We start from the raw sequence: 26,899 nt of genomic DNA on the forward strand, positions 1-26,899 counted from the left end.
ACATTGAGAAACTAGAAAACAAGAAGCAAATTTTATTTTATTTATTTTTTTAATTTTAAATTTTATTTTATTTTTAAACTTTACAAAATTGTATTAGTTTTGCCAAATATCAAAATGAATCTGCCACAGGTATACATGTGTTCCCCATCCTGAACCCTCCTCCCTCCTCCTTCCCCATACCATCCCTCTGGGTCGTCCCAGTGCACTAGCCCCAAGCATCCAGTATCGTGCATCGAACCTGGACTGGCAACTCGTTTCATACATGATATTATAATTTCAAAGTTAGCCAAAGAAAGGAAATAATAATGATTAGAGTGGAAATAAATAAAATAGAGAATAAAATAGCATTAGTGAGAATTGGTGAAAACGAAAATTCTTTGCAGAGATCAACAAAATTTACAAGTCTTTCACTAGATTGACAGGAAAAAATAAAAGAGAAGACAGAATTAACTAAAATCAGAAATTGTGGATGTTACCACTCATTCTACAGAAATAAAAAGGATTGCAGAATACTCAAGGGAGGCACAAAAGGCATATGACGAAATACAACACCCTTTTGGGATAAAAACAGAAAACTAGGAGTAGAAGGGAATTTACTCAGCATGGTAAAGGGCACGTGGGGAAAAGCCCACTGCCAACAGTCTCAGTGATGACAAAATGGCAAGCTTCCCCCTAAAGACAGGAGTAGGACAAGGGTGCCTCCTGTTAGGGGCAGAATGTACCCCGCAAAATTCATGTGTTGAGACCTTACCCCCCAGTGTGATGGTACTTGGAGGTGAAACGTTTGGGAGGTTTAGTGAGGTCATGAGGGTCAAGTCCTTATGATGGAATTGATGTCATTATAAAAAAAATCAGAGAGCTAGCTGCAAATCAGAGAGAGGGTTCTCATCAGAACCTGGTCATGCTCTCAGACCACATGAGGAATAAATGTTGTTCAAGCCCCCAGTCTGTGAGATCCTGTTAGAGAAATCTCAGTTGACTTAAGTCACCTGCTCTCACCACTGCTGATCGGCATTATCCTGGAAGTTCTGGCTAGCACAGTTAGACAAGAAACAGAAATAAATGGATCCATTTGGAAATAAGGAAGTGAAAATACCTCTGGTCACAAATGACGTCGTGCTGTATGTAGAAAATCCCAAAGGATTTCACAGGAAAGCTAATAGAGCTGATAAATTTGGCAGTGTTTCAGGATACAGATCAGCACAAAAATTAGCTGAGAGTTTTTATACACCTGAAATGAACAATCTGAAAGGAAATTAAGAAAACAATTGTATTTACTATAGTGCCTGGAAGAATAAAATATCCAGGAAAAAATTTGCCCATTGAGGTAAAGACTTGTACACTGAAAACTACAAAACATTGGTTAATTAAAGTAGTTCTGAAGAAATGAAAAGATATGCCATGTTCGTGGATAGGAAGACTAAATATTGTCCATATTACCCAAAGTGATTTACAGATTCAGTGTAATCCCTTTCAAAATTCCAGTAACCTATTTTTTTTTTTTTTTTAAGCTGAAACCTGATCCTTAGATTCATAATACTGGAGTGGGTAGCCTTTCTCTTCTCCAGGGGATCTTCCCAACCCAGGGATCGAACCCAGGTCTCCCACATTGCAGATGGATTCTTTAGCAGTTGAGCTATCAGGAATGACCTGTATGAAATTGGAAGGGATCCCAAATAGCTAAAACAATCTTGAAAAGGAATAAAGTTGGAGAACTCTTTCTTGATTTTAAAACTTACTACAGGGACTTCCTTCGGAGAAGGCAATGGCACCCTACTCCAGTAATTTTGCCTAGAAAATCCCATGGATGGGGGAGCCTGGTGGGCTGCAGTCCATAGGGTCACTGGAGTTGGACACGACTAAGCGACTTCACTTTCACTATGGAGAAGGAAATGGCAACCCACTCCAGTGTTCTTGCCTGGAGAATCCCAGGGACGGGGAAGCCTGGTGGGCTGCCATCTATGGGGTCGCACAGAGTCGGACACGACTGAAGTGACACAGCAGCACAGGGACTTCCTTAGTGGCCCAGTGTTTAAGATTCTGCCTTCCAGTGCGTGGGGAGTGGGTTTGATCCCTGGTCGGGGGGCTAAGGTCCCAAATTCTGTAGGGTACAGCTAAAAATTTAAAAAAAAAAAAAAAAACTTACTACAAAGCTGTAGTCATCAGAACACTGTGGCACTGACATAAGGAGAGACATAATGGAATAGAATTGAGAGTCCAGACGTAAAATAAGTTCACACATCTACAGCCAGTTAAGCTGTAGAAAGGTTGCCAAGTCCATTCATTGAGGGGAAGAATAGTCTACAAGAAATGGTGGTGGAACAGCTAGATTTCCACATGCTAAAGAATGAAGTTGGACCCTTATTTCACACCATGTGCAAAAATTAACAGGAATGGGTCAATGTACTTTTTCCCAAGCACAAGGTTTTTTCCAATCAGAAAGGATAATTAAAGTGAAAATTATTTTAAAAGAATAGAGTTCTTTGGGAGCAATACTTTTTTGTGTGTAGTTTTTTCACTCTGCAGATTATTTATTAAGCAAAAGTGATATGATGGCTCTATGTGCTAAGCATTTGAAATACACAACCAAACTTGTCTTTAGCTTTAATGGAGTTTATCTTCTAGCAGGGTAGATAGGCATTAATAAAATTATTTCACTCTTGAATAACAACATTCTGATTGTGATATGTATATGCAAGGAAGCATATGTGGTTTGAGCTTTGTAGTAGAGGAATACAGTGTAGTTTCACGGAGGACTCCCTGAAGAGGGGGAGCTGAGTGGAGAGACAGAGGATGAGTAGGAATTAACCTGGTTAAGACCAGGAAGGGGAGAGCGTGGCTAGCTCCTGACGTGTTCTGGGGGTTTTGATTGTCTCCAGATAGTAACAGGCTTAATTTTATAATTTTATTTTTTGTTTCTGACCCTTTGGCTACAGTGCTGAGTGGTGGTTTTCTGTCTCTGTGTTTCATCTGTGTTCCAGGATTCCCCGAGTGCTTGCTCTGTGCACAGAGAGAATTTAGCAAATGTGCACTCACTGATCAAAGTAATAAAATTCTGAGGCAGTGAAGAGTTTTCCGTTTTTAAATTTTTAAAGAAAATGTATCTTAATTTTTAACCTCTTATGATTAAATAATGACATTATCAAGCAGCTACTTTTAGACAAAATATGGTAAATAACACCTTCATAATGATGATCTTAGAACCTATTTATATTTTGATTTAAAATAGATTTTTTTTCCATGTAATTTAAAACCTTGTTTTGAATGGAAGTGATATGAATGGCTTATGTACTTTCTGCCAAGGAATTAATACGGACTTCCTAGAAACCACTGTCATTTATAATCAAAATGCTTTTGACTTACATTGACGTTGGCATTAACAAGTTCTGCTAGATTGGTAGCATAGAAAGAAAGTGCATTTAAACTTACTGGGAGATCGTTGATGCCTGAGGCTTTATAATGCTTTCTGTGGGCCATTTAACTGCTGGCAACTTTAATTCACATGATTCATAATACTGGAAATTTAAATTCACTGTTAATTGAAAAGTAAAGTTACTTAAATTCTTTAAATACTAACCTTTGGGAAAAACATCTGAAAAATAAAAGCACATATGATTTTGGTGGCCTACTGCCAAAAGATTATCATTTACATAAATATCTCCTTCAGTAAAAGAGTTTAATGTATTGAGCTCAAAAGGTTAGAATAGAGACTTCAATCTGGAAACCAGCAGTAGACTGTTGGCTTGTGAACAGCAGTATTGTTCATCATATTGAGAACACTGTTCACATTCAAGCTTAAGCAGAGCTGGCATTAAAATTCAGTTAATTTGTTTCATGTGACTTGTCAGCTGTGTGTTTTTATCTAAATCTTTCTAGCTTCTCTTCTTAGCATTTTATGTTAAACTCCTGAAATAGACAAACTACCTTTTTAACTGTTTAAGCTCTTGATACTTTGGCCGCTTCTGCAAAGTGATTTGCAGAAATCTGGGGATTCCATGAAACCATTCTCTTAAGTTTTCCATTTCATTTTAAATATACTTAATGATTGGTTGGAAAGTCGGCTTAATTTATTGGCCTCCCAGGTGGTGCTACTGGTAAAGAACCTGCCTGCCAATGCAGGAGGCGTAAGAGACTCAGGTTCGATCTCTGGGTCAGGAAGATCCCCTGGAGAAGAAAATGGCAACCCACTCCAGTGTTCTTGCCTGAGTAAGCCCATGGACAGCAGAGCCTGGCGGGTTATAGTCCCTGAGGTAGCAAAGAGTTGGACAAGACTGAAGCAGCTTCGCACACACACTATCCTGTTTCAGAGGGCTATTCTGGTTTGTGCACATGTGCATGACCCCGTAAAAGGGACTTCCTGAAATTCATTAAGATGCAATTGCTGTCCCTGTTTCCTCACCAGCACCCTGTTCTGTTCTTGTTTGCTGATTATGGTCTCCGGATTTCCCCTTAGATGGCTTTTAATAAATGGCTGCTAGTCAAATGGTGAACCTGAGGAATAAAATGCTGGTCCCAGAGAAATCATGTTGCTGTAACCAGTATTAGAGTCAGATCCCATTTTACTTTTTTTGAAGGGCAGGAAAATCTTACTGTTTCTCTGAAACTAGGCTTACTATAATCTCACAGTTAATATTATTAGCTAATTGGGAATTGAGTGTTTTGAGGATATCTTCAAGTTTACAGTGATTTTAAAACAGCTTTTGAGGTGTAATCAACATACAAAAAATGGCCATATTTAAATTGTCCAGTTCCTGAAGTTTCGCTATATATCTATAGCCACCAAATCATTACCACCACCAGGAGAGAAGACACGTGACTTCCAAAAGTCTCCTCCCATTCTTATGAAGTCTCTCCTGTTGCCTCTCTCCCCTCATCCCTGACTCCACAGCAAACCCTTATCCTCTTTCTGTCACTATAGATTAGTTTTTATTTTCTAGTTTTGTATAAATGAAAAAAATACAGCTGTTCTTTATTTGCTATATTCTTTCACTCAACATAATTTACTATGAGATTTATCGATGTTGTAGATATATAAATAAGTCCATTCCTTTTTATTGCTAAGTAGTATTCCATTATATGGATATACCACAAATTATGTATCTCTTCATTGTTAACAGACATTGGGTTATATCCAGGTTTTTCCATCCATCTCCTTGTCTTTTAAGTTCTTTCACATTTTCCATTCTTTTCTCTCTCTCTCTGATGTATTTTTACTTACTGCCTCAGATTAGCCCATGACCTTGCATGTAGTGGGTTGAAACCTATGGAATTGTCAGTAGTTTACCATTTTGACCTACAAAATTGGCAGTTTCATATAGTTCAACATAGAAGTGTTTTTAATTTTTAAAGTAGTTTTTAATGAATGTCACTTTTTTTTACGTTTAAGACCTCTGCCTGATTTACTTATAAATTTAGCTATGTAAAAAGTTATGCATAATGAAAAATAGACTGATACTATATTAGTAGTTATTGTGTCTGGTTGGTAAAATTATGTGGTTTTTTAACCCCCTCTGTTCTTTTGTACTTCTTTGTCTTATATGTATGCTTATATAGTAAGCACCGGAGAAGGCGATGGCACCCCACTCCAGTACTCTTGCCTGGAAAATCTCATGGGCGGAGGAGCCTGGTAGGCTGCAGTCCATGGGGTCGGGAAGAGTCGGAAACGACTGAGCGACTTCACTTTCACTTTTCACTTTCATGCACTGGAGAAGGAAATGGCAACCCACTCCAGTGTTCTTGCCTGGAGAATCCCAGGGACGGGGGAGCCTGGTGGGCCGCCATCTATAGGGTCACACAGAGTTGAACATGACTGAAGCGACTTAGCAGCAGCAGCAGCAACAGCATAGTAAGCATAGATTACTTTATATTTTCTAATAGAAAATAAAACCTTTTTTAAAAATGGAAAAATCTATGCATTTCTCTAGTTTGCATAACTTATTTAGAAATTATTCTTTATTTTTCTTTTCTTTGCAAGAATCATGGCATTTTAGGGACTTCTCTGGTGGTCCAATGGTTAAGACTTCATGTTTCTGCCACAGGAGACAGGAAGAGACCCCTGGTCAGGGAACTGAAGTCTCACATGCTGTGTGGTGCAGCCAAACAATAAAAAATTTTTTAAAAAAGAGCCATGACATTTTATAATAAAACATGATTTTTAGAGTCAGTTAGATTCTTTCATGTCACATGACTTAGGCAGACGGTTGAGTTTGTCTGAGGCCACTGTTCGTGTGTGTAAAGTGGTAACTCAGTCTTCACTGTGAGGTAATCATTAACATGTTACTGTCCTTTTTCTGTTTTCCCTGCCCAAATTCTGCCTTTGGTTGTGAAAGTCACTCAGTCGTGTCTGACTCTTTGTGACCCCATGGACCGTAGCCCACCAGGCTCCTCTGTCCGTGGAATTCTCCAGGCGAGAACATTAGAGTGGGTTGCCATTCCCTTCTTCTTTGGTTAAGGCAATATAATTCTAACCTCACACTTGCCACCTTAGTAATTTTGAAAATGTACCATTTATTTTGTTCCTTTTTCTTTAAAAAAATTAATGAGAGCAAACTGGGTAATGTGTTATTTATTTTTATAAATAACACATTTTTAAGTTCCATGCAGAATTTGCCTAATAATGACTATAATGACCATTTTCATTTGTTTCTTGTTTGAAGAATATCAAAGAATATTCCAACAACTAAAGATGTTGAGCCACTGCTTGAAATAGATGGAGATATAAGAAATTTTGAAGTGTTTTTGTCTTCAAGGACCCCAGTTCTTGTGGCTCGAGATGTGAAAACCTTTTTGCCATGCACTGTAAATCTAGACCCCAAACTGCGGGAGATTATTGCAGGTGGGTATCAGTAATAAATTTAATTTGCCCTCTCTGAAGTGCTAAAAAATTTTCCTGTTTCTAACTTGGCTATATAAGTTTCTCCTGCTCCAAGAAAAAAATGGGAAATATTGAACCAAGCACCACCCGGGAGAGTTAATGAAACTGAAGATGGGGGTCTCAGCATCCTTTGGGAACGCTGGAAAAATGCTGTTTGCTAAATTGACCTTATTATGTTTCCCAGCCTACACACCTGAAGCATCACTGGAATCAAATTCCTTTTACTACACAGTTACCACTTCAAGCTGTCAACCCACTGTGATTTTTCTGTCACCAGTCTTCTGTCTTTAATAGGGATCTGTATCCAGAGCAGTAAGAAAGTTGATATTCCTTTCAAAGGTTAAATCTGTGGACTAGAACTTGATGATAATGACGTGAAGGTTTTGGATAAGTTAAAGTTGCTCTTGAGGCACTGCTGTATGCTCACGAAAACACACACTCAACCTTCATTGAAACACACACTCTTTTGTGTGATACAGTACTGCTGACCCACCTTTGCATTTTCCATAAATTATGGAGAGGGAGAGAGACTGTATTTTCATATGTTCTTTTTTAAAATACCTGTTATAAGTTGTCTGAGGTGTATTTTCTGACTGTGGAAGTGTTGGTGGTTGTTCAGAGGTGGACGTGTCATATGGTTTGCAAACCCACAGTCTTAGCTAACATTGTACTTACTACACAAGGATGAATTGCTAATATTTAGCAAAACTGTGTCAGAAGAATTGTTAGGATAGCACAAATACCTTGAAAAGTCAGAAAAAAAATTCAGAATTCTGGTAACCGAAGAGAATACAGACGTTGGTGACTTTCCCCATGGTGAAAAAAACTTATATGCAAAGTAGTTGAGTGCCTCTTACTAAGAATGTCTGTGGAGTATTCAGAGTTCCCTGTCTGTTCTGTAAAGCCAGTTGGAATCTTTGGCAAGAGTGATATAATCAGTCACGTTTTCTGTCCGGTAATTAAAGGAGGAAATGGTAATTGGACTAGTTACTAATGTTCTATTTTCTTTGGTTACTAACGTTCTATTTTCTTTTGCCTTCTGGGGTATCATTTAATCTCTTAGACGTTCGTGCTGCAAGAGACCAGATTAATATCGGAGGACTTGCGTATCCCCCGCTACCTCTGCACGAGCCTCCCCCTCGACCGCCGTCCGGCTACAGTCAGCCAGCGTCTGTCTGCTCTTCGTCCACCTCCTTCAATGGGCCATTCGGGGGAGGGGTTGTGTCGCCGCAGCCTCATAGCAGCTACTACAGCGGTATGACAGGACCCCAGCACCCCTTCTACAACAGGGTAAGCAAGTGCCCGGCATCTTAAATTGAAGAATTTCTTCCAGGAAAAGGCTAGAAGTGTTCTGCTAATGGAGTCTGTTACCATTTTGAAACTGTACTTTAGCTGTAAAGACAAAAAATGTTGTTTGAATGTAATATTTTTTAAAAATCAGAAGATTTTTGAATCTTAACAGGTTCTAGATCTCAATTGAGTCTGAATAGTAGAGACGCTTTTTGCTTTGATTTATTGTCCTGATAAGAAAGTGAACTCTGTGGGGTCAGCAGTGACTGTTCTGAGCTTCAAAGCAATCTGAAATTCTCTTGGTTTCTAAACAGATGTTCCATTTGTTGTATCTTGTATAATAATTTATATTGGCATTCAAAACAATGATAATTTTTAGTTCAGTAAACCTATATTCAATGTGATACAGCTTTTAAATGTGAGATAATGGTGGGTCCTAGTGCTTGAAGGAGGACTCAGATGCTATTGGTCAGATAGCATGTAGTCTATTTCTAGAGCTTTATTTCACACTACCTTCAATCATGTATAATTATTTTCATACTATAAATATGATTATTTTCTACTTCAAATGATGAGAGCACAATTCATTATCAGCAGTATTCAGACCCTGTCGAGTTTAGTAGCTCCAAGCTATCCTCATTTTAATGGTCTCGAACACTAATATTTTCCGTGGGAAAACAGAACAACAGCCCTACTATTATATTGGGTTGGTCAAAAAGTTTGTTCAAGCTTTGCCATAAGATAGTATGGAAAGGCCTGAATGAACTTTTTGACCAACCCAATATTTTCTGCAACTGAACTCTAAAATCCATTGTTTCTTTATTTTTGTTGTCTCCCTCTTTAGTCTGAAGTGAGAAAACATAGGGGCTAGTATTCACAGATGGAGAAGGAAATGGCAATCCACTCCAGTATTCTTGCCTGGAGAATCCCAGGGACAGGGGAGCCTGGTGGGCTGCCGTCTATGGGGTCGCACAGAGTTGGACACAACTGAAGCGACTTAGCAGCAGCAGCAGCAGCAGCATTCACAGAAGCCAGTGCATGCCTAAATAAACTTTCAGTAAGCTAGAAAGAGAAATTTGAATAAACGTGACAAAGAAGAAATTCTAGAGTTTAAATTTTTCATTTTTGAGAAATGGTAGCCATGTAAGTAATTAGGTATACCATCTTTAGAGGTCTTATGAATGTTATTCCATCCTTTTACTCAAATAAGGAGGAAAAGGTGGAATGATAGCATTTGATAACATACTTCATCTCTGTAAACTTTAACTGAGTGCTAGGCAGTGTGAAATTCAGGTTTTTATTTAGCAGTCTTGAAATCTGCTGTAATTTTACATAAATGTCTCAACTAATAATTAGATGACATTTGATGTTTTGAGACCAAGAAGTTTTTTTTGTAATTATCATACCATCTAGGTGGAGACTTTGTGTTCACTAATTTCATGTGAACAACAATGATGTACGATGCTTTAGTAGTGTTTTATTATTTTTAAAACATTGAAAAATTCTTATGCTTTTAGATTTAGTTATTTTTTTGTCTGAAAGTTAAAAGCTGAACAATTTTCTTAAAATGGCAGGAATGAAAAAGGTAAGGGAAGATGTTACATCAGTGTAATGAAGTTTAACATGTTTTAATCTTTATTTTTAGCCCATATAATCTGATAGCTCCTGTTTATATGAAGCTGGCTATAGATAAATCCTATAGTTATAAATTTCCTCTAAACAGTGGATTTCCCTTTTAAATAATATCCTTGCTTATTTAGCAGATAGCATAAACTCCAGGGTATAAAGTAAAATCTAGCAACTTGGAGTAATAATATTCCTGAAATCCATGCTAGGAGGTTCTTAAATAATTCAGACTGTTTTTTTGGTCTTAGTTAAGGCTAATCTTTTTTTGGTAAAGAATAATACTCAATTGAGATTCTGTTCTGCTTTTTTTTTTGGTGAGATTGTGAGTTAATATTTGTATATGTAAATCACTTAGAACCTGACACATGGTAAACTGCCCATAAAAGTGTTAAATGTAAAGAGAAACTCTGGTGTCAACTTGTAAAGTACAAAACTTTAGTTGCTTTATAAAAAGATTATATTAAATAAACAATATAAAAATTTAAATAATATGACTTAAGTTTGGGTTTGATATCTTATAGAATATGAGTGAGGCATTTTTTTCTTCTGTTTTGTCACTTGCATTTAAAAATTTGGAGTTGTATTTTGTTGGTTTCATTTGATAAAGCTCATTATACTTTGATTTCGGTAATTGTTTTGTCACGTGTTTTCTCCATAGCCATTCTTTGCCCCCTACCTTTACACGCCAAGGTACTGCCCTGGCGGCTCCCACCATCTCATCTCACGTCCATCAGTAAAAACGAATTTGCCCAGAGATCAGAGCAATGGCCTAGTAAGTATAAAAAAGGGTAATTAAGTATTACAGTCAGCAATAGAAGTTTGCTTATTTCCTTTCTGTAGTAAAAGCACAACTTATTTTATAAATAGTTTCAAGAAACATAACCTATTACTAACACAAAATGTATTTTGTTTTCATTTTGGTCAGGATCTATGGAAGGAAAATGACTAGCAGCCTCAGGGAATGAATGACGAGTTGTTTACAACCAGAGTTTCTGGCCTAAAATGTATTGTTTGTTATCAAACTTTTACATCTGCTTATATCTGATTTCTTTTTAAAGGACATTCATATATGGTATCTTTATCTACCTAAATATATGCTAGCCCTATGTATAAAAAGTAGCTCATATATTGGAGGAACACTTTTATTGAACAGCAGGAATTAAATAGGGCAAGGAAATTATCCAGATGTACTATTAACTCTAATCCAAAGCAAAATACATTTGGGCCTAAAATTCTAGGTGTTACTGATGATAAACTTAGTTTACCAATTTAAAGAAAGACATTTCCCTGCTAATTTTTTTTTAATTAGGTAAAAGCTTTAGAACTTAAACTGTTATTTAAATTTAAAAATAATATCATTGAAGAAAAGAGTCTGAACACATTCAGGTGTCACTGTCACATATTATTTTAGCATCCTGTTCATTCATCATCCTTGTTTGGCTCAGCCCGTCACCTTTCACCCACACTCTTGTTTTGTGTTGCTAGGAAGTTATCAAGGAGGATGCTGCTGAGGGCCTTTCTTCACCCACAGACTCCTCAAGGGTAATGGAGTAGTCTTGTGGTGTGGACCGCGAGCCTCTCCCGCTTTTGCAGCAGTAACGACTCTTAATCGTGGTGACAGCAGTTCACTAACTCTGCATCTGTGGTGTGATGGGCTGCTAGTGTAGAGGAGCTGAGTACTAATAATTATAGCTCACGGATTAATTAAAAAGCTAATGTTTAACTTTACCCTTCATTTCCTCCTGCTTTTCCCCTTTTTCAATGACGTGGGGTGGGTTTTGTCTTTTTTCTTTTTTGGTCGTCCAGTAAGGAAGGGGTTCTTCCAGCAACCATCAGGAGCATTCACTTGGTGGTATTTGTTCCTTAATGTTGGGCCTTATTTTCACATTTGCCTGTTTTTTTCCTGAAATTGGTACTGCACATGTAGAATATTTTTGAAAATATTCATAATTGACCTTGAGACTACAAAAAAGACATTGTGAACTAGTTTGATGTAGACCAGGAATGGATCCTCAGTGACTCATGCTTAATCTCGGTGCCCACACTTAGTGTAAATTCAGTGCTGCTACAGTGCTACTTTTCTTTATCTATATAGTGGATCCTGAAACAGTGCAGGAATTGGGGCACTGACCCTCCTGCCAGCCTAAAATCCTAAGAAACTAGAACTTATAGTCAGCCCTCCAGTGTAAATCTTTCCTCCTGATCTGTGGTTCTGTGTCTCTGGATTCAGACAACCTCAGATTGTGTGTGTTTGTGTGTCAGTCGCTCAGTCATGTCTGACTCTTTGCAACCCCATGGACTGTAGCCTACCAGGCTCCTCTGTCCATGGAATTCTCCAGGTGAGAATACTGGAGTGGTTTGCCATGCCCTTCTTCAGGGGATCTTCCCAACCCAGGAATCGATAGAACCTGGGTCTACTGCATTGCAGGCAGATTCTTTGCTGTTAGTACTGTTATATTTACCACTGAAAAAAATCTGCATGTAAGTGGACCTGCACAGTTCAAACCTGTGTTGTTCAAGGGTCAACTGTATTTATTAAAATAAAATTTCCAGATAAACAAAGCTAGTCCAGCATGTAAAGGGGATTATTTAAAACTCCCCCAACACTTTAGGATGGGTTTCTTTAAAATAACTTTTGTAGGAAGTCACTTTGTATATTTATTATTTAAGTCTTTGTACTTAATAAGTACATTTAATATGATGCGACTTAGAATCTTCATTCAGTCAATGAGGAATTTTAAGAACCCAGTTTGTATTTTTCAGTTCTATTGATTCATTTGCAGAATGTTATGCCCATGTAAACATCAATTTAATATAAAGAAATGTGGCATAGCAGTTGGAATTAATTTAGTGAAATAGTGCATCCTGAATTTATGCATAATTTTTAACTTAAAACATGCGCTTGAATAGGCAGTGGTTTTGTAACTTTAATTTTCTTTGAGTTAATATTAGTGAGATAGAAAGAGAACCATTTTGGTGTTTTCATTGAGGGGCTGATTATTCTTTTTTAAGTCATTAACATTTTAGCTGAAGTGTTTGAGAGACTTCATTATCCACGAATGATAGACACAATAAACCATAGTAATTTCATTTGGGTGTTAGAGGAATCTTTAGTCCATGGATCATTGCCACCATATGCAAGAATGAGTTTTAGTTTAGTCAGTGAGCCTTTAATACATAGATTCATGCATGCAATGCAATTGTCTGAGCTGAAATTCCTCAGCAAACTTTTCATGAAAGTTAGGTCCTGTGAAGAATTTGATGGTCTTAATGACAGAGACATGCTGAAATAGCTATTCCCATCCTTAAGGACAACACTTGTAAGTAAAAGGTGTCTGTAATTTCAGGGACCAGTGAAGGAGCATTAGGCAAATTTTAAAATGAGTTTTTGGGGAAGGGGAAATAATGCAATTCTTAAGTTGTGTGTATAAGCCCAATAACAAAGAGTAAACATGCTCTGAATATATTAGTGCCTTTGTTTAGTAAAATAACTGTAGGATTTGCTGTTCTTTTAATATTAAGTGATAGTTTTGTAATCTGCTTAGTGAATAATAGTTGCTTCCCAGCCTTCTTTGCCTATAAGAAATTAACAACAGTAGCATGTAGCATTTATTTTGCAGTAGACTAGTCCAAGTAGACACTTAGTTCAAAGCCATGTTAAAAAAACAGTGGTGGAAATGTGGAAAAGTATCTATCCAGGGGAACATCTTATGGGATCTTTATAACTGAACCAGCACAGAAGTAGTTAATGTAAAATTTTTTAGCCCTTCATGGCTGCTATGACTTTTCAGGCCTGTAGTAAAAGACTGTAATTCCTGAGATAAGAAGACTGCAGACTGAGTTCACGTCTGTTCACTTACCTGTCCCCCTATGGGCAGCACTTGATGACCAGAGCTGCTTATGGATAAGCAGGAGCTACATAAACATTTTTGGACAAATTGTCAATGTGGACACAGAATAATGAGTTAGAAAAAAAAGAAAACAACCACCTGATCACAGAGAGTTAACCAGCTCTCTGTGATCTTTTCAATATAGATGGTCTCATCTTTTTTTTAACCTCAAGAAATTTCTCATCAACCTTTATAAAGTGGATCCTTATGAAAACAACTGGGTTTTCTCACATTCAGGAACACTGTAATGACTGTGACTTGTGAAGGCCAGCCAAGATTTACCAGATAAATTACAGATATGTCCAGGTGTTTCATGAAGGTGAAGATGCAAAATGTAAGCCTCTGTGCTGGCTTTCTTCCTCTGTGATTGTATAGTAGAGAAAATAAATGCCAAATCTTAGAAAACTGACAAAGAATACATTAACATTGGGCCCGAGATAGGATCCCCAGGATATTAGAGCTAGAAAGGACTCGTGTTTTTCAGACTTTCAAAGCAGAAAAGACTTTTTAAGAAATGAAATCTCAATCAGAATTTCAGTTTATGAAACCAGTAAAAACAAGAACTCTGGCCTCCACCTTGGCGGATTTGCGTTGCCTCTGGGGGAGCCTCATGCTCTGTGCTCAGCCGTGTCTGACTCTGTGCGACCCCACTGACCGTAGCCCAGCAGGCTCCTCTGTCCATAGGAGCCTCCAGGGAAGAAAACTGGAGTGGGTTGCCATGCTCTCCTCCAGGGGATCTTCCCCTCCCCAGGGATCGAACCCACGTCTCCTGCATTGGCAGGTGCATTCTTTACCATTGAGCCACTGGGAAGCCCAGAGAACACCAGTACCCATGGTCTAGTCCAGCACCATGCTGCAGGTGTACCTGACTTGAGGCTCACAGGAGGGAGCCCTCGGTGCAGAACTGGAATCTGCATGGCCAGTACTTGGAAGCGTTCCTCACCACTGTGCTGCCCCCTTTGCCTGCATTAATACTAAGCCTGACTTGGTCAGGAGTTTGGTGTTCAAGATGAATAGGCCCTGGTGATTAGCTCTCTACCTTGGAGAAATTACTTAAGCTCTCTGATACTCCCTCATCTGGAAAAAGCAGGCCTTTTACCTCATAGGTCTGATTTAAGGATTACTCAGCCTTCTCATACTTGAATTACTTAATAATTATTACTATTACTACCATCCAAATTCCATGGAGCTTTAAAGACTCAGAAACTAAAACTGTGTTAAATAACCTCTCCTCAGTGGTGGGAGTGGTACACACACACGCCAGTCATTTTAGATTAACTTGGCCCTTTATCTGTTAATGCTTTTCTGGCCCCCAAAGGTGGTTTGATTTCCTAGAATCAGTTTGTTTTCCTAGAATTGAGAAGGAGTTCCAGGTTGTCTGAATGCTCCAAATACTTTACACTTTTGAAAGCTTTCCAGGAGAATTTTACTTGGTGCCTTTACCTTCTTTCAGTCCAGGCCCCTCTAGGAAGTAGCAGCATTCAGATCACTCAGTCACCATGAAGGGATGAACCCAGCAAGGAGGGCCTTTCATGAGCCAGGTGTCCTCAGTGGCATTTTGTTGTGGTCTTTCAGAGAGTTGCCCTTTAAAAGAGTCATATTCGGTCTATTTTTATTTACAGTGTGACTACTCATTTTTCAAAGCAGGGAGTGTTTCCTTGAAGAGGATGTTTTCAAAGGAAAGAGTAATGGAGGATTTCTTTATCCTTGTATACTTCCTTGTATTACTTACCATCAAGTCCTTCACGTGCCTGTGTGATCATCCACCGTTTCACTACTGCAGTGGGATGGGTAGTGAACAAAACTGATGGAAACCCTGGCTTCCTGGAGCTGATGGGTTGGAGGGCTGCCAAGGTGGGGAATGATCAGTGCTACCAAGTCACTCTTTCTCGACCTTCTCTGCTGCAGGGTTTGCTCGGTAGCTTTAGATCAGCTGCTTCACTGAAAAAGCATAAAACTGATTAGCACAACGTTGGATGGTAAAGAACTTCAGAGGCATTATTAAGAGCAGTAGTATCCTGCCTTCTGGTGTGCCATTACTTTTAGAGATGGATGAAAATTACTGAATTAATAAAAGTCCTAGAAATGAAGGCTTGGTTTTCATTAAACTGAATCCAGTTGGTAGAATAACCAAGTGAAAAAAAGATGGGACTCCACTGTAGATCATTTTATTTCCACCACTGGTTTAGAACTAGTAACCTGTTTTGAAACACATGGATGTCCAAATCATGCCTGTCTGTCATGGATGTCTGTCGTTGTTCAGGAGCAAACTTGGACGAGAAAGCTAAAGATGCCATGGGTAAGGCAGGGCATGTTTCAGGTTTTCCTGGGCTGTAGTTTTAGGTTGGGTGCTCTCTGCCAGCCCCCAGGACCTTGTCTCTGGAGATTCACTCACACTGTCTAAAGCAATTTAGTAGTGCATTTTTATTAACTGCTTTAGTTTGGAAAATTATTAACATTTTTTTCTTTTCATAAATAGTGAAAAACTGTATTCACTTCCAGCTTCAAAGTCTGTGTGCCAGACTTCAGCTCAAGAAAACATTTTTCCTAAACACTAAACTACAACTAAATTGGTTGAGACACGGTTGAAGAAATAGGATATTGTAATACTGATACCATTGAAATCCTAGAGTACAGTTAAAAGTTAAAAAAACATAACAAAATCATATTTTGAACTTGAGTTTTTTAAAAAGATTGCCCTTTGCATGTGGTATCAAACCTCATCTGTCAGCTTTAACCTACATATTATTTCTCATGTAGTTTGAAGAGAAAGTTATATTTTCCAACTTGATAACAATAGCCTTCTTTTGTGTTTTGGTATCTTTTAGAAAACTGTAATCTCATAAATGCTCCTGTTTGATATTTTTTCAAGTTTCCACAGATATTCATAGTAACTTTCTAAAAAAAGTACCTATAGTAAGTTTAATATGTAAACTAGAAAGCAGAGTTCCCATAAAGTGCTCCAGATAGTGAACATGTTAAAAGAACATTGTAAATTGACTCAACATTGTTAGTTATTTCTAGATTATTTGAACTATTTTGAGAATATTTACCACCAGCCTAATCTGTGCAGAACAATAATTGATAGCAGTGTGTCAGCTTTGAATTAGGGATTTAACGAGCTACAATCGGGAATTTCCTACTGGCCCACTGTTAAGGATTCTGGACTTTCACTGACAGGGACCAGGTTCAGTCCCTGGTTGGGGAACTAAGATCCCACAAGCTGTGCCGTGTGGCCAAAACAAAAAATAAAAAAAGAAAACTGCATTAGTAAAATAGTTACCTTACTGATAATGTGCCAATATTTTTTCACTGTTGCACTTATGATTTCTTGAGCTGCTAGGCTCTTATGGCCTTTCTTTTCAAATGATACTTCAGTGCATGTCTAGTGAAACAAAACCTAAATCTGAAAAGTATATTTCTGAACATTAACTATTAGTGTGACTAGAAAATGTTTTATGAAGAGATCATGTGAATTCCAAGTATTTAAACCTTACTATTAAAGGTTGCAATTAATTGATCTGAAATTAATAGTTGTAGTTTTTTAATCAGAATGTTAAAAATTAATTTTTAAAATAATTGTTTATAGTAGGAATATTGACTTTTTATAGCAAATTTGATTTATCTGGTTTTCTTGTTGAATGTATGGCCCATGGCTTATTCTTCTAACAGGAAGAATATTAAATTTGAGAGTACAATTTTAAAATTACCAAGCACATGTTAATGAAATTAAATTATGTGTGTGTGTGTGGTGTGTGTGTGCCTGTGCACGGATGTTCCTTTGTGTTGCTGTAGAGATGGTGTGTTCAGTTGTGGGAAAACAGAGTGACAGAAGTGCTGCCTATGTTTATCACAAAAGTGTATTTGATGTTTTCCTTTAAGCTCGTGTCCTTCATTCTGTTTTATTCCTTCCTTAAAGCCGTGTGACTCTGGGTTTAACAAACAGAGACAGGTACAGAAACTTTCAGTGAAATCTTACTCATTTTTCTTATTTTAGTCTGTTAGAAGCAATCATTGGCAACTTCCTGCTGGGCTGTTTATAAACCTGTGCTCATTTCAGTGCCTTGGGTTTATTTTTAATAGCTGCTTTCAGCCTCTGCATGGCTCTCATTTCTGGCTAATCAATTCTAAGCTTGTTTGATAATTTACTGAAGATGATGATATTACAGAGTGTAGTTTTAATCTACTTACAATATAAAATAATATAATTACATCAAAGTAATTTAAATCTGTTTTGTTTTACTTTGACCTGGAGGAATTCTGATTTGTCTGTATTTTGAAGTTTGTAAGTATTTAACAGTCTTAAGCAAACTAACATCTTCTGCATTCAGTTTTCTTTGTTAGAAAAACAGTTTTTTAGTAGATTGTGATATATACTGAAATGAACTTTCCTTGACTTGTAACAGGTAAATTTCAAGTAAGAATATGCATGATAAACTCTTAAGTATTACCATTCTATGTATTAAGTAATGTTTTCTATTAAGAACTTAACATATTGAATTATTGAATATACCTTTTCCTTGTCAACTATTGTACTTTTTCTTCTTTTGCGAGGTTTCCATCCAAAGATTGTTGTTTCGATACTAAGGGTTATTTGGTTTCAAAATAATTTTATTGTATATGATTACTTTAGAAAAAACTGGGCGAGTAGTTACCATTTCTCTTTTATTCAAAGAAGCATATTGTATTTTAATATATTGATAATCTACTCCTTATCTTGATAAGATCCAACTCACAAATAATCAATAGTCTGACTATAGCTTTGATGGAATTACAGGGTTCCTGTGTGTCTTTTTCTTAGAAAACTCCTAAAAGTCATTCAAAAATAATATGTATCTTCTACATAATCCCCAATGAGGGACAAAATATGTTTTCAAGTGATAAAATGTAGAAGTCTTGAAGGATCATGAAAGTAAAACAATGTGGAGTTTCCTGTTTTAGAGGAAAGAGTAGTGTCTTTATTAACGTGTCTGTCTTGCTGAATTTTCTGAGGCCCTTCTTAAAGGGAATGTTACTCTCTGCTGCTAAGTCACTTCAGTCGTGTCCGACTCTGTGCGACCCCACAGATGGCAGCCCACCAGGCTCCCCCGTCCCTGGGATTCTCCAGGCAAGAATACTGGAGTGGGTTGCCATTTCCTTCTCTAATGCCTGAAAGTGAAAAGTGAAAGTGAAGTCACTTAGTCTTGTCTGACTCTTAGCAACCCCATGGACTGCAGCCTTCCAGGCTCCTCCATCCATGGGATTTTCCAGGCAAGAGTACTGGAATGGGGTGCCATTGCTTTCTCCAATGTTACTCTCTAACATTTTACATTTCCCCTGCCCCCACACAGACCGAGTTAATCAGTTCCATGTCTGTTATACTTGTTCTTTTTAGCACAATTAAAAAGCTTTTTGTGATTAAAAACTTTTTTTACTTTAAAATAATTTTAGACTTCAAAGATACAAAAACAGTATTCCCCTAATATTAACATCTTTCCTAATTGTAGTGTATTTTTCCAGAACAGAAATGAAAATTTGTACAATACTGTTAATACAGGCTTTATTTTAATCTTACCAGTTTTCCCACTAATTTCATTTTTCTGGTCCAAGATCCAGTCCAGTTGTATTTTGTTATTTCTCCTTACAGTTTCCTAATCTGTGACAATTCCTCAGTCTTTCCTTGTCTCTTATGATCGTAAAACTTTTGAAGAATACTGATCAGATATTTTGTAGACTGCCCTTCTGTTTGGGTTTGTTCACCATTTCCTAATGATTAGAAGGAGATTATACATCTTTGCAAGAGACCCACAGAAACGTGATGCGTGTCCTTCTCCGTGTGTCACATTTGAGGGTCTGTGAGGGCCTGCATCTTCCCAGTGGTCATATGGACCTCAGTCATGTGGTTAGGGCAGCATCTGCCAGGTTTCAACACTGTAAGGGTGTGTCTTTCCCTTGTAATGAATGAATATTTAGGGGGAGATACTTTGAAACTCTGCAGATAATCCTGTTCCTCCTTATACTTTTCTCATGAATTTTAGTGGTGTCTTGTGTACTGCCACTTTTGTTGTGTTTTCCAGGTGGTAATTTTCTTTTCCATTCTACATTTATTAGTTGGAATTCTATAAGTAAAAGCTGTCTCTTCTTCCTCATTTACTTACTTACTCACTCAACTTTTTATTTATATCAGTGTGGATTCATGGCATTTAATTCTGTGAATTATAATCCAGTATGATCATTATAATCCAGTATGATCAAACTGTGCATTTGTGATTTATCTAATCACAGAAATGTAGAGAAGTATAAATGTACCCAGAAAGAAGAAATAGGTTGAGGAATGAAAACATTTGAAAAACAGTATTAAAGATCATTTAAAAGATAAATACTGTTCAGCAATAAGAAAGAATGAAGTATGAATCCATGCTATAGCATAGATGAACCTTGAGAATATACTAAGTGGAAGAAGTGAGTTATGAAAGGTCACAGATGGTGTGGTTCTGTTTAGATATCCCAAATAGGCAAATCCGCAGAGACAGAAAGTAGGTCAGTGGTTGCTAGGGGTTGGGACTGGGTGTTGGGAGGCATGAAGGTTGACTGCTAATAGTGTAGAATTGCTTTTTAGGGCTCTGATAATGTCTTAAAGTTGAGTGTAGTGATGGTGTCACAGCTGTGAGAAGATACTCAACATCACTGAATTGTGTACTTTAAATTGGAGAATTGTTAGTGAATTATATTTCACATAAACCTGTTTAAAAAGAAAGAAAAAACAAATATGGTTATTAAAAATTCATAGAAAGCATTTAAAGTTTCCATAGCAGATAGTGGGTAATTAACACTTAAATATTGGCTGTTCTCATCCAGGCAGAAAATAGAACTATGTATAGAAATATGAAAACTAAATCGTGGAAATACTAGTGTTGTGCTGTACTTAGTATTTTTGAAGTAAGTGAACTTCAGACCATATAATGTATGGCATATTTTAAATTTATATTTAATTAAAAACAAGCTATAAATCAGATCAGATCAGATCAGTTGCTCAGTCATGTCCGACTCTTTGTGACCCCATGAATCGCAGCACACCAGGTCTCCCTGTCCATCACCAACTCCCAGAGTTGACTGAGACTCACGTCCATCGAGTCAGTGATGCCATCCAGCCATCTCATCCTCTGTCGTCCCCTTCTCCTCCTGCCCCCAATCCCTCCCAGCATCAGAGTCTTTTCCAATGAGTCAACTCTTCACATGAGGTGGCCAAAGTACTGGAGTTTCACCTTTAGCATCATTCCTTCCAAAGAAATCCCAGGGCTGATCTCCTTCAGAATGCCCTGGTTGGATCTCCTTGCAGTCCAAGGGACTCTCAAGAGTCTTCTCCAACGCCACAGTTCAAAAGCATCAATTCTTTGGCGCTCAGCCTTCTTCACAATCCAACTCTCACATCCATACATGACCACAGAAAAAACCATAGCCTTGACTAGATGAACCTTTGATGGCAGAGTAATGTCTCTGCTTTTGAATATGCTATCTAGGTTGGCCATAACTTTCCTTCCAAGGAGTAAGTGTCTTTTAATTTCATGGCTGCAATCACCATCTGCAGTGATTTTGGAGCCCAAAAAAATCAAGTCTGACACTGTTTCCACTGTTTCCCCATCTATTTCCCATGAAGTGATGGGACCGGATGCCACGATCTTAGTTTTCTGAATGTTGAGCTTTAAGCCAACTTTTTCAGTCTCCTCTTACACTTTCATCAAGAGGCTTTTGAGTTCCTCTTCACTTTCTGCCATAAGGGTGGTGTCATCTGCATATCTGAGGTGATCGATATTTTTCCCGGCAATCTTGATTCCAGCTTGTGTTTCTTCCAGTCCAGCGTTTCTCATGATGTCCTCTGCATATAAGTTAAATAAGCAGGGTGACAATATACAGCCTTAACGAACTCCTTTTCCTATTTGGAACCAGTCTGTTGTTCCATGTCCAGTTCTAACTGTTGCTTCCTGACCTGCATACAAATTTCTCAAGAGGCAGATCAGGTGGTCTGGTATTCCCATCACTTTCAGAATTTTCCACAGTTTATTGTGATCCACACAGTCAAAGGCTTTGGCAGAGTCAATAAAGCAGAAATAGAATATTCCAAATCATTAATTTACAAATTTTTATGTGACTATCTTACACTTGTAAACTTGCTGAGGCTCCTTCTTATAAAATGACTACCTTACTGTCTGTTCAGTAAGGTCTCATCTGCTAGCTATATTTATATGTAACTAGGTATATTTTATTTATATACTGTGTGTGTATATTTATCTATCAATTCATAATAGAGTATTATGTTAATGCTTTCATGTTACAAATAATGTTTAACAAGTAGCTCCCAGGCAGTTTTGGCTGTCATAGTCTACTTCTGTCTTGATGATGACAAAAGAGGCAGTAGAAAATTTAAATTGACACATCCTTGGGGATAGGATAAATGATATTTATCATTTTAAGACTAAATTGACTGGTAAACAAGACAGATCATTTGTAACATTACCCTCTATACTAGTTGGCTTGTCTTCTCTTTATTTTGGTTATAGTTTCTATAAGCTCTTTAAAAATAGACAATGGCAACAAAGAAAATAGGAAGTTGTAAGACCTGTTAAGCTAGGGTTCCAGTCTGAATCTACCACTAACTAGCTGTTTATTCTGTGAGTTTGAAGCCAAAACTTACCTCTTTGGACCCCAGTGACCACATCTGTAATTGAGATTCGTATGTAATTAGCCACAGGCAAATACCTCTTGAGTATGTCTCTGTATTCAGAAAATATTTTTCTTCTCAGTAAACACTAGGTTTATTATTTTGATTTTTATTTTAAATGAGACTGAATTTTGATGGATTATATTTACTTCCACATGTGTTAAGAAGTAATACTGTTGTTTTATATTTACACGATTATTGTATAGGTTCTTATCCAAGATCTCTTGGACATAAAATATGATCAAGATCTGAAAACTTGAGCTGTTGTAGACTATTAAGGTAATCTGTGAAGACATTTAAAGCTGCTGAGTGTCAGCACTTTTAAAATTATCTCATAGGTTTACCTTTTGTGTTTTTTTGTATGTTATAGGCATCAGTAATTCCCCCTATTCCTTTTCTTTTTTTAAGCCCCTGTCTTTCTGTTATTAAGGGCTACACCTTTCTCTCTTAAGGTTTGAGGTTAGGCTTTCTTGAAGTTGGCCTTGGGTTGGCTCATGGAACTTATGTCTTCTTAGAAAAGTGGTTTTGATCAGGCTATATCTGCTCTAATAAAAGATACTCTTTAAGGTTAACAGTAGCTAAATCTGTTCTCTAATGGCATGTCCCATGCTGCACACATTCACTGTTTTAACTTAAGTTTGAAAATGTATCTTTAATTGAAGTACTTTATAGTGTAACTTCGTAAGTGTTTCTCTGTCACATTACTGCATATATCTGACATTAAATGCTGTTTATACATGTGTTTTCCCACGACTTACCTAGGGATCAGGCCCAGCCTCAGGCACAATACCACTGAATTCGATGAACGTGGATGCGGTTTGTGAGAAACTGAAACAAATTGAAGGGCTGGACCAGAGCATGCTGCCTCAGTACTGTGCAACCATCAAAAAGGTGACCTGCACTTTTACCTGCTCACTCGAGGGCACGGGAGGCGGGCTCTGGACAGCGAGCATTTTGTATTTAGGCTATCAAAGATGAGTTCTCTGCTGAGATGGGAAAGCTCAGGTGGAAATAGGTTTCTTACTATTTGTATCCTAAAATTGCCCTTTTATGCCTTAGTTTAGAGATGGATAAAAGAAAGTTCTGTGTTACAATGCTACTTCACAATGATCTCATGTAAGTCAAAAGTGCTTTGATGAGAAATATTGATTGAAAGCTCTAAAGGATTTCAGATTAAGGTTGACAACTACTTACATTTCCAGTATGCAGCATAGAACATTTGAAAGCCTTTTCTGTTACACTTTCTTTAGTTGTAATATTTGTGATTTAACAATTATCCAAGTAAACCACACTTCTTCATGTCCCTCTAATTCTCACTTTCATGTCTTAGAGGACTCTGATCATGTCCTGTTTGATAATACCTATGAGTTTTGGGTTTGCAAGACTGACATATTTGAAGAGGTTCTGTTCTTTCTAGATCTTCTATTGCAATTCCAGTAACTACCATGAACCTGAGATTTCGAGGATGTCTTCCCATGTACAGGGCTAACTGAATCCCAGTTTTAATAGATATTTCTACTAAGTTATACTTTTTCTATCAGAGATACAGTGAAGTAGAACATTAACAACAGCATCTAGTATTTACATACTTTAAAGAATGGCATCTAAAAAGTTAATTATGAACATATATACTATCTTACTGCCCCAAAAAAAATGCACTGGTCATAGCAAACACCTTCTTCTAAGTGATGACTACACATGGACATCACCAGATGGTCAACACCAAAATCAGATTGATTCTATTCTTTGCAGCCAAAGATGGAGAAGCTCTATACAGTCAGCAAAAACAAGACCAGGAGCTGACTATGGCTCAGATCATGAACTCCTTATTATAAAATTCAGACTTAATTAAGTTGAATAAAGTAGGGAAAACCACTGGACCATTCAGATATGACCTAAATCAGATCCCTTACGATTGTACAGTGGAAGTGACAAATAGTTTCAAGGGATTAGATCTGATAGAGTGCCTGAAGAACTATGGATGGAGGTTCTTGACATTATATAGGAGGCAGTGATCAAGACCATCCTCAAAAACAAATGCAAAAAGCCAAAATGGTTGTCTGAGGAGGCCTTACAAATAGCTGACAAAAGAAGAGAAGCTGAAGGCAAAGGATAAAAGGAAAGATATATCTATCTGAAAGCAGCATTCCAAAGAATAGCAAAGAGAGATAAGAAAGCCTTCCTCAGTGATCAATGCAAAGAAATAGAGGAAAACAATAGAATTGGAAAGATGAGATCTCTTCAAGAAAATCAGAGACACCAAGGGAACATTTCATACAAATCATGGGCACAATAAAGGACAGAAATGGTAGGGACCTAACAGAAGCAGAAGATACTAAGAAGAGGCAAGAATACGCAGAACTACACAAAAAAGATCTTCACGACCCAGATAACCACAATGGTGTGATCACTCACCTAGAGCCAGACATCCTGGAGTGTGAAGTCAAGTGGGCCTTAGGAAGTATCACTATGAACAAAGCTAGTGGAGGTGATGGAATTCCAGCTGAGCTATTTCAAATCCTGAAAGATGATGCTGTGAAAGTGCTGCACTCAATATGCCAGCAAATCTGCAAAACTCAGCAGTGGCCACAGGACTGGAAAATGTCAGTTTTCATTCCAACCCCAAAGAAAGGCAATGCCAAAGAATGCTCAAACTACCACACAATTGCCGTCATCTCAGAACGCTAGCAAAGTAATGCTCAGAATTTTCCAAGTCAAGTTACGTGAACCGTGAACTTTCAGATATTCAAACTGGGTTTAGAAAAGGCAGAGGAACCAGAAATCAAGTTGCCAGCATCTGTTGGATCATCAAAAAAAGCAAGAGAGTTCCAGAAAAACATCTGCTTTATTGACTACGCCAAAGCCTGTGACTGTGTGGATCTGAACAAACTGTGGAAAATTCTTCAAGAGATGGGAATGCCAGACCACCTTACCTGTCTCCTGAGAAACCTGTATACAGGTCAAGAAGCAACAGTTAGAACCGGACATGGAACAAAAAACTGGTTCCAAATTGGGAAAGGAGTGCGTCAAGGCTGTATATTGTCACTCTGCTTATTTAACTTACATGCAGAGTACATCATATGAAATGCCAGGCTGGATGAAGCACAAGTTGGAATCAAGATTGCTGGGAGAAATATCAGTAACCTTAGATACACAGATGACACCACCCTTGTGGCAGAAAGTGAAGAGGAACTAAAGAGCCTTTTGATGAAAGTGAAAGAGGCGAGTTAAAAAGCTGGCTTAAAACTCAACATTTAAAAATGAAGATTATGGCATCCGGTCCCATCTCTTCATGGCAAATAGATGGGGCAATAATGGAAACAGCGAGAGACTTTCTTTCGTTGGGCTCCAAAATCACTGCAGATGGTAACTGCAGCCATGACATTAAAAGATGCTTGTTCCTTAGAAGAAAAGCTATGACCAACCTAGACAGCATATGAAAAAGCAGAGACATTACTTTGTGGACAAAGGTCCATCTAGTCAAAGCTATGGTTTTTCCAGTAGTCATGTATGATGTGAGAGTCATGTGTGGATGTGAGAAAAAGAAAGCTGAGTGCCAAAGAACTGATGCTTTTGAACTGTGGTGTTGGAGAAGACTCTTGAGGGTCCCTTGGACTGCAAGGAGATGGAACCAGTTAATCGTAAAGGAAATCAGTCCTGAATATTCATTGGAAAGACTGATGCTGACTGAAGAAAAGACTGATGCTGACTGAAGCTCCAATACTTTGGCCACCTGATGCAAAGAACTGACTCACTCATTGGAAAAGACCCTGATGCTGGGAAAGATTGAAGGCAGAAGGAGAATGGGACAACAGAGGATGAAATGGTTAGATGGCATCACCGACTTGACGGACATGAGTTTGAGCAAGCTCTGGGAGTTGGTGGTGGACAGGGAAGCCTGGAGTGCTGCAGTCCATGGGGTCCCACAGAGTCGGAGACAACTGAGCAATTGAACTGACTGATACTAACTATCTTAGTAACCATAACCTACATTTGGTCAGAAATGCTCAGATAGCACTGGTTTTCTCACAGATGTAGTTAATTCCCGTTTGCAAAAGTGTCCAGCACTGCCTTTCCAAGCCACTGACCTCACTGTCTCCTCTAGGCAGCTTGATTAGAGTCAGGAGAGAGTGAGGCCTCCACATGAATCCTTTGTGGGGATTTTATTTCCCTCAGGACAGTGGTTTTCTCCCTGCTCAGCTCTTTGCTAACAGGCCCTTGCTGTTTAAAGCCCATCATGGCCGTTGGTTTCTTAAGAACTGCTAACCTCCTTGCATTTCCACAGATGACCCCTGCCATAGGCTTGCTCCATACGGTCTTTTCTTCAGAATCAATTTGGAAACTGGGCATTCTATCGATTTTAAATACAGATATCTAATACTTTTACCACAGTTAATAAAGTCAGGTTTTGTATTTTTGTAAAATAAATAAACTGCCTGTTTATTAATCAAGTAAATTCTATCATTCCTCATCAGAGACCCAGTGGTGATGAGATCATTTTTTGTGCATTTAATAGACTGG

General features: G+C 37.9%; 1 protein-coding gene across 14 annotated transcripts in view; it reads left to right on the plus strand.

Annotated features, from left to right (window-relative positions):
• Window positions 1-26,899, plus strand: part of KIDINS220 (kinase D interacting substrate 220) — a 96,360-nt gene that overhangs the window by 58,471 nt on the left and 10,990 nt on the right. For 8 of the 14 annotated variants that reach the window (XM_055540995.1, XM_055540996.1, XM_055540994.1 and 5 more), the window contains 7 exons: window positions 6,657-6,835; window positions 7,938-8,164; window positions 10,449-10,562; window positions 11,276-11,332; window positions 15,944-15,979; window positions 17,600-17,632; window positions 23,141-23,269. In XM_055540995.1, the coding sequence (XP_055396970.1) occupies window positions 6,657-6,835; window positions 7,938-8,164; window positions 10,449-10,562; window positions 11,276-11,332; window positions 15,944-15,979; window positions 17,600-17,632; window positions 23,141-23,269 (775 nt within the window). The remainder of the gene's footprint in view (window positions 1-6,656; window positions 6,836-7,937; window positions 8,165-10,448; window positions 10,563-11,275; window positions 11,333-15,943; window positions 15,980-17,599; window positions 17,633-23,140; window positions 23,270-26,899) is intronic. The other 6 variants (XM_055541001.1, XM_055541002.1, XM_055541007.1 and 3 more) reach the window with 3 other exon arrangements.

This window comes from Bubalus kerabau, chromosome 11, assembly GCF_029407905.1.
Source record: "Bubalus kerabau isolate K-KA32 ecotype Philippines breed swamp buffalo chromosome 11, PCC_UOA_SB_1v2, whole genome shotgun sequence".
Classification (NCBI taxonomy): domain Eukaryota; kingdom Metazoa; phylum Chordata; class Mammalia; order Artiodactyla; family Bovidae; genus Bubalus; species Bubalus kerabau.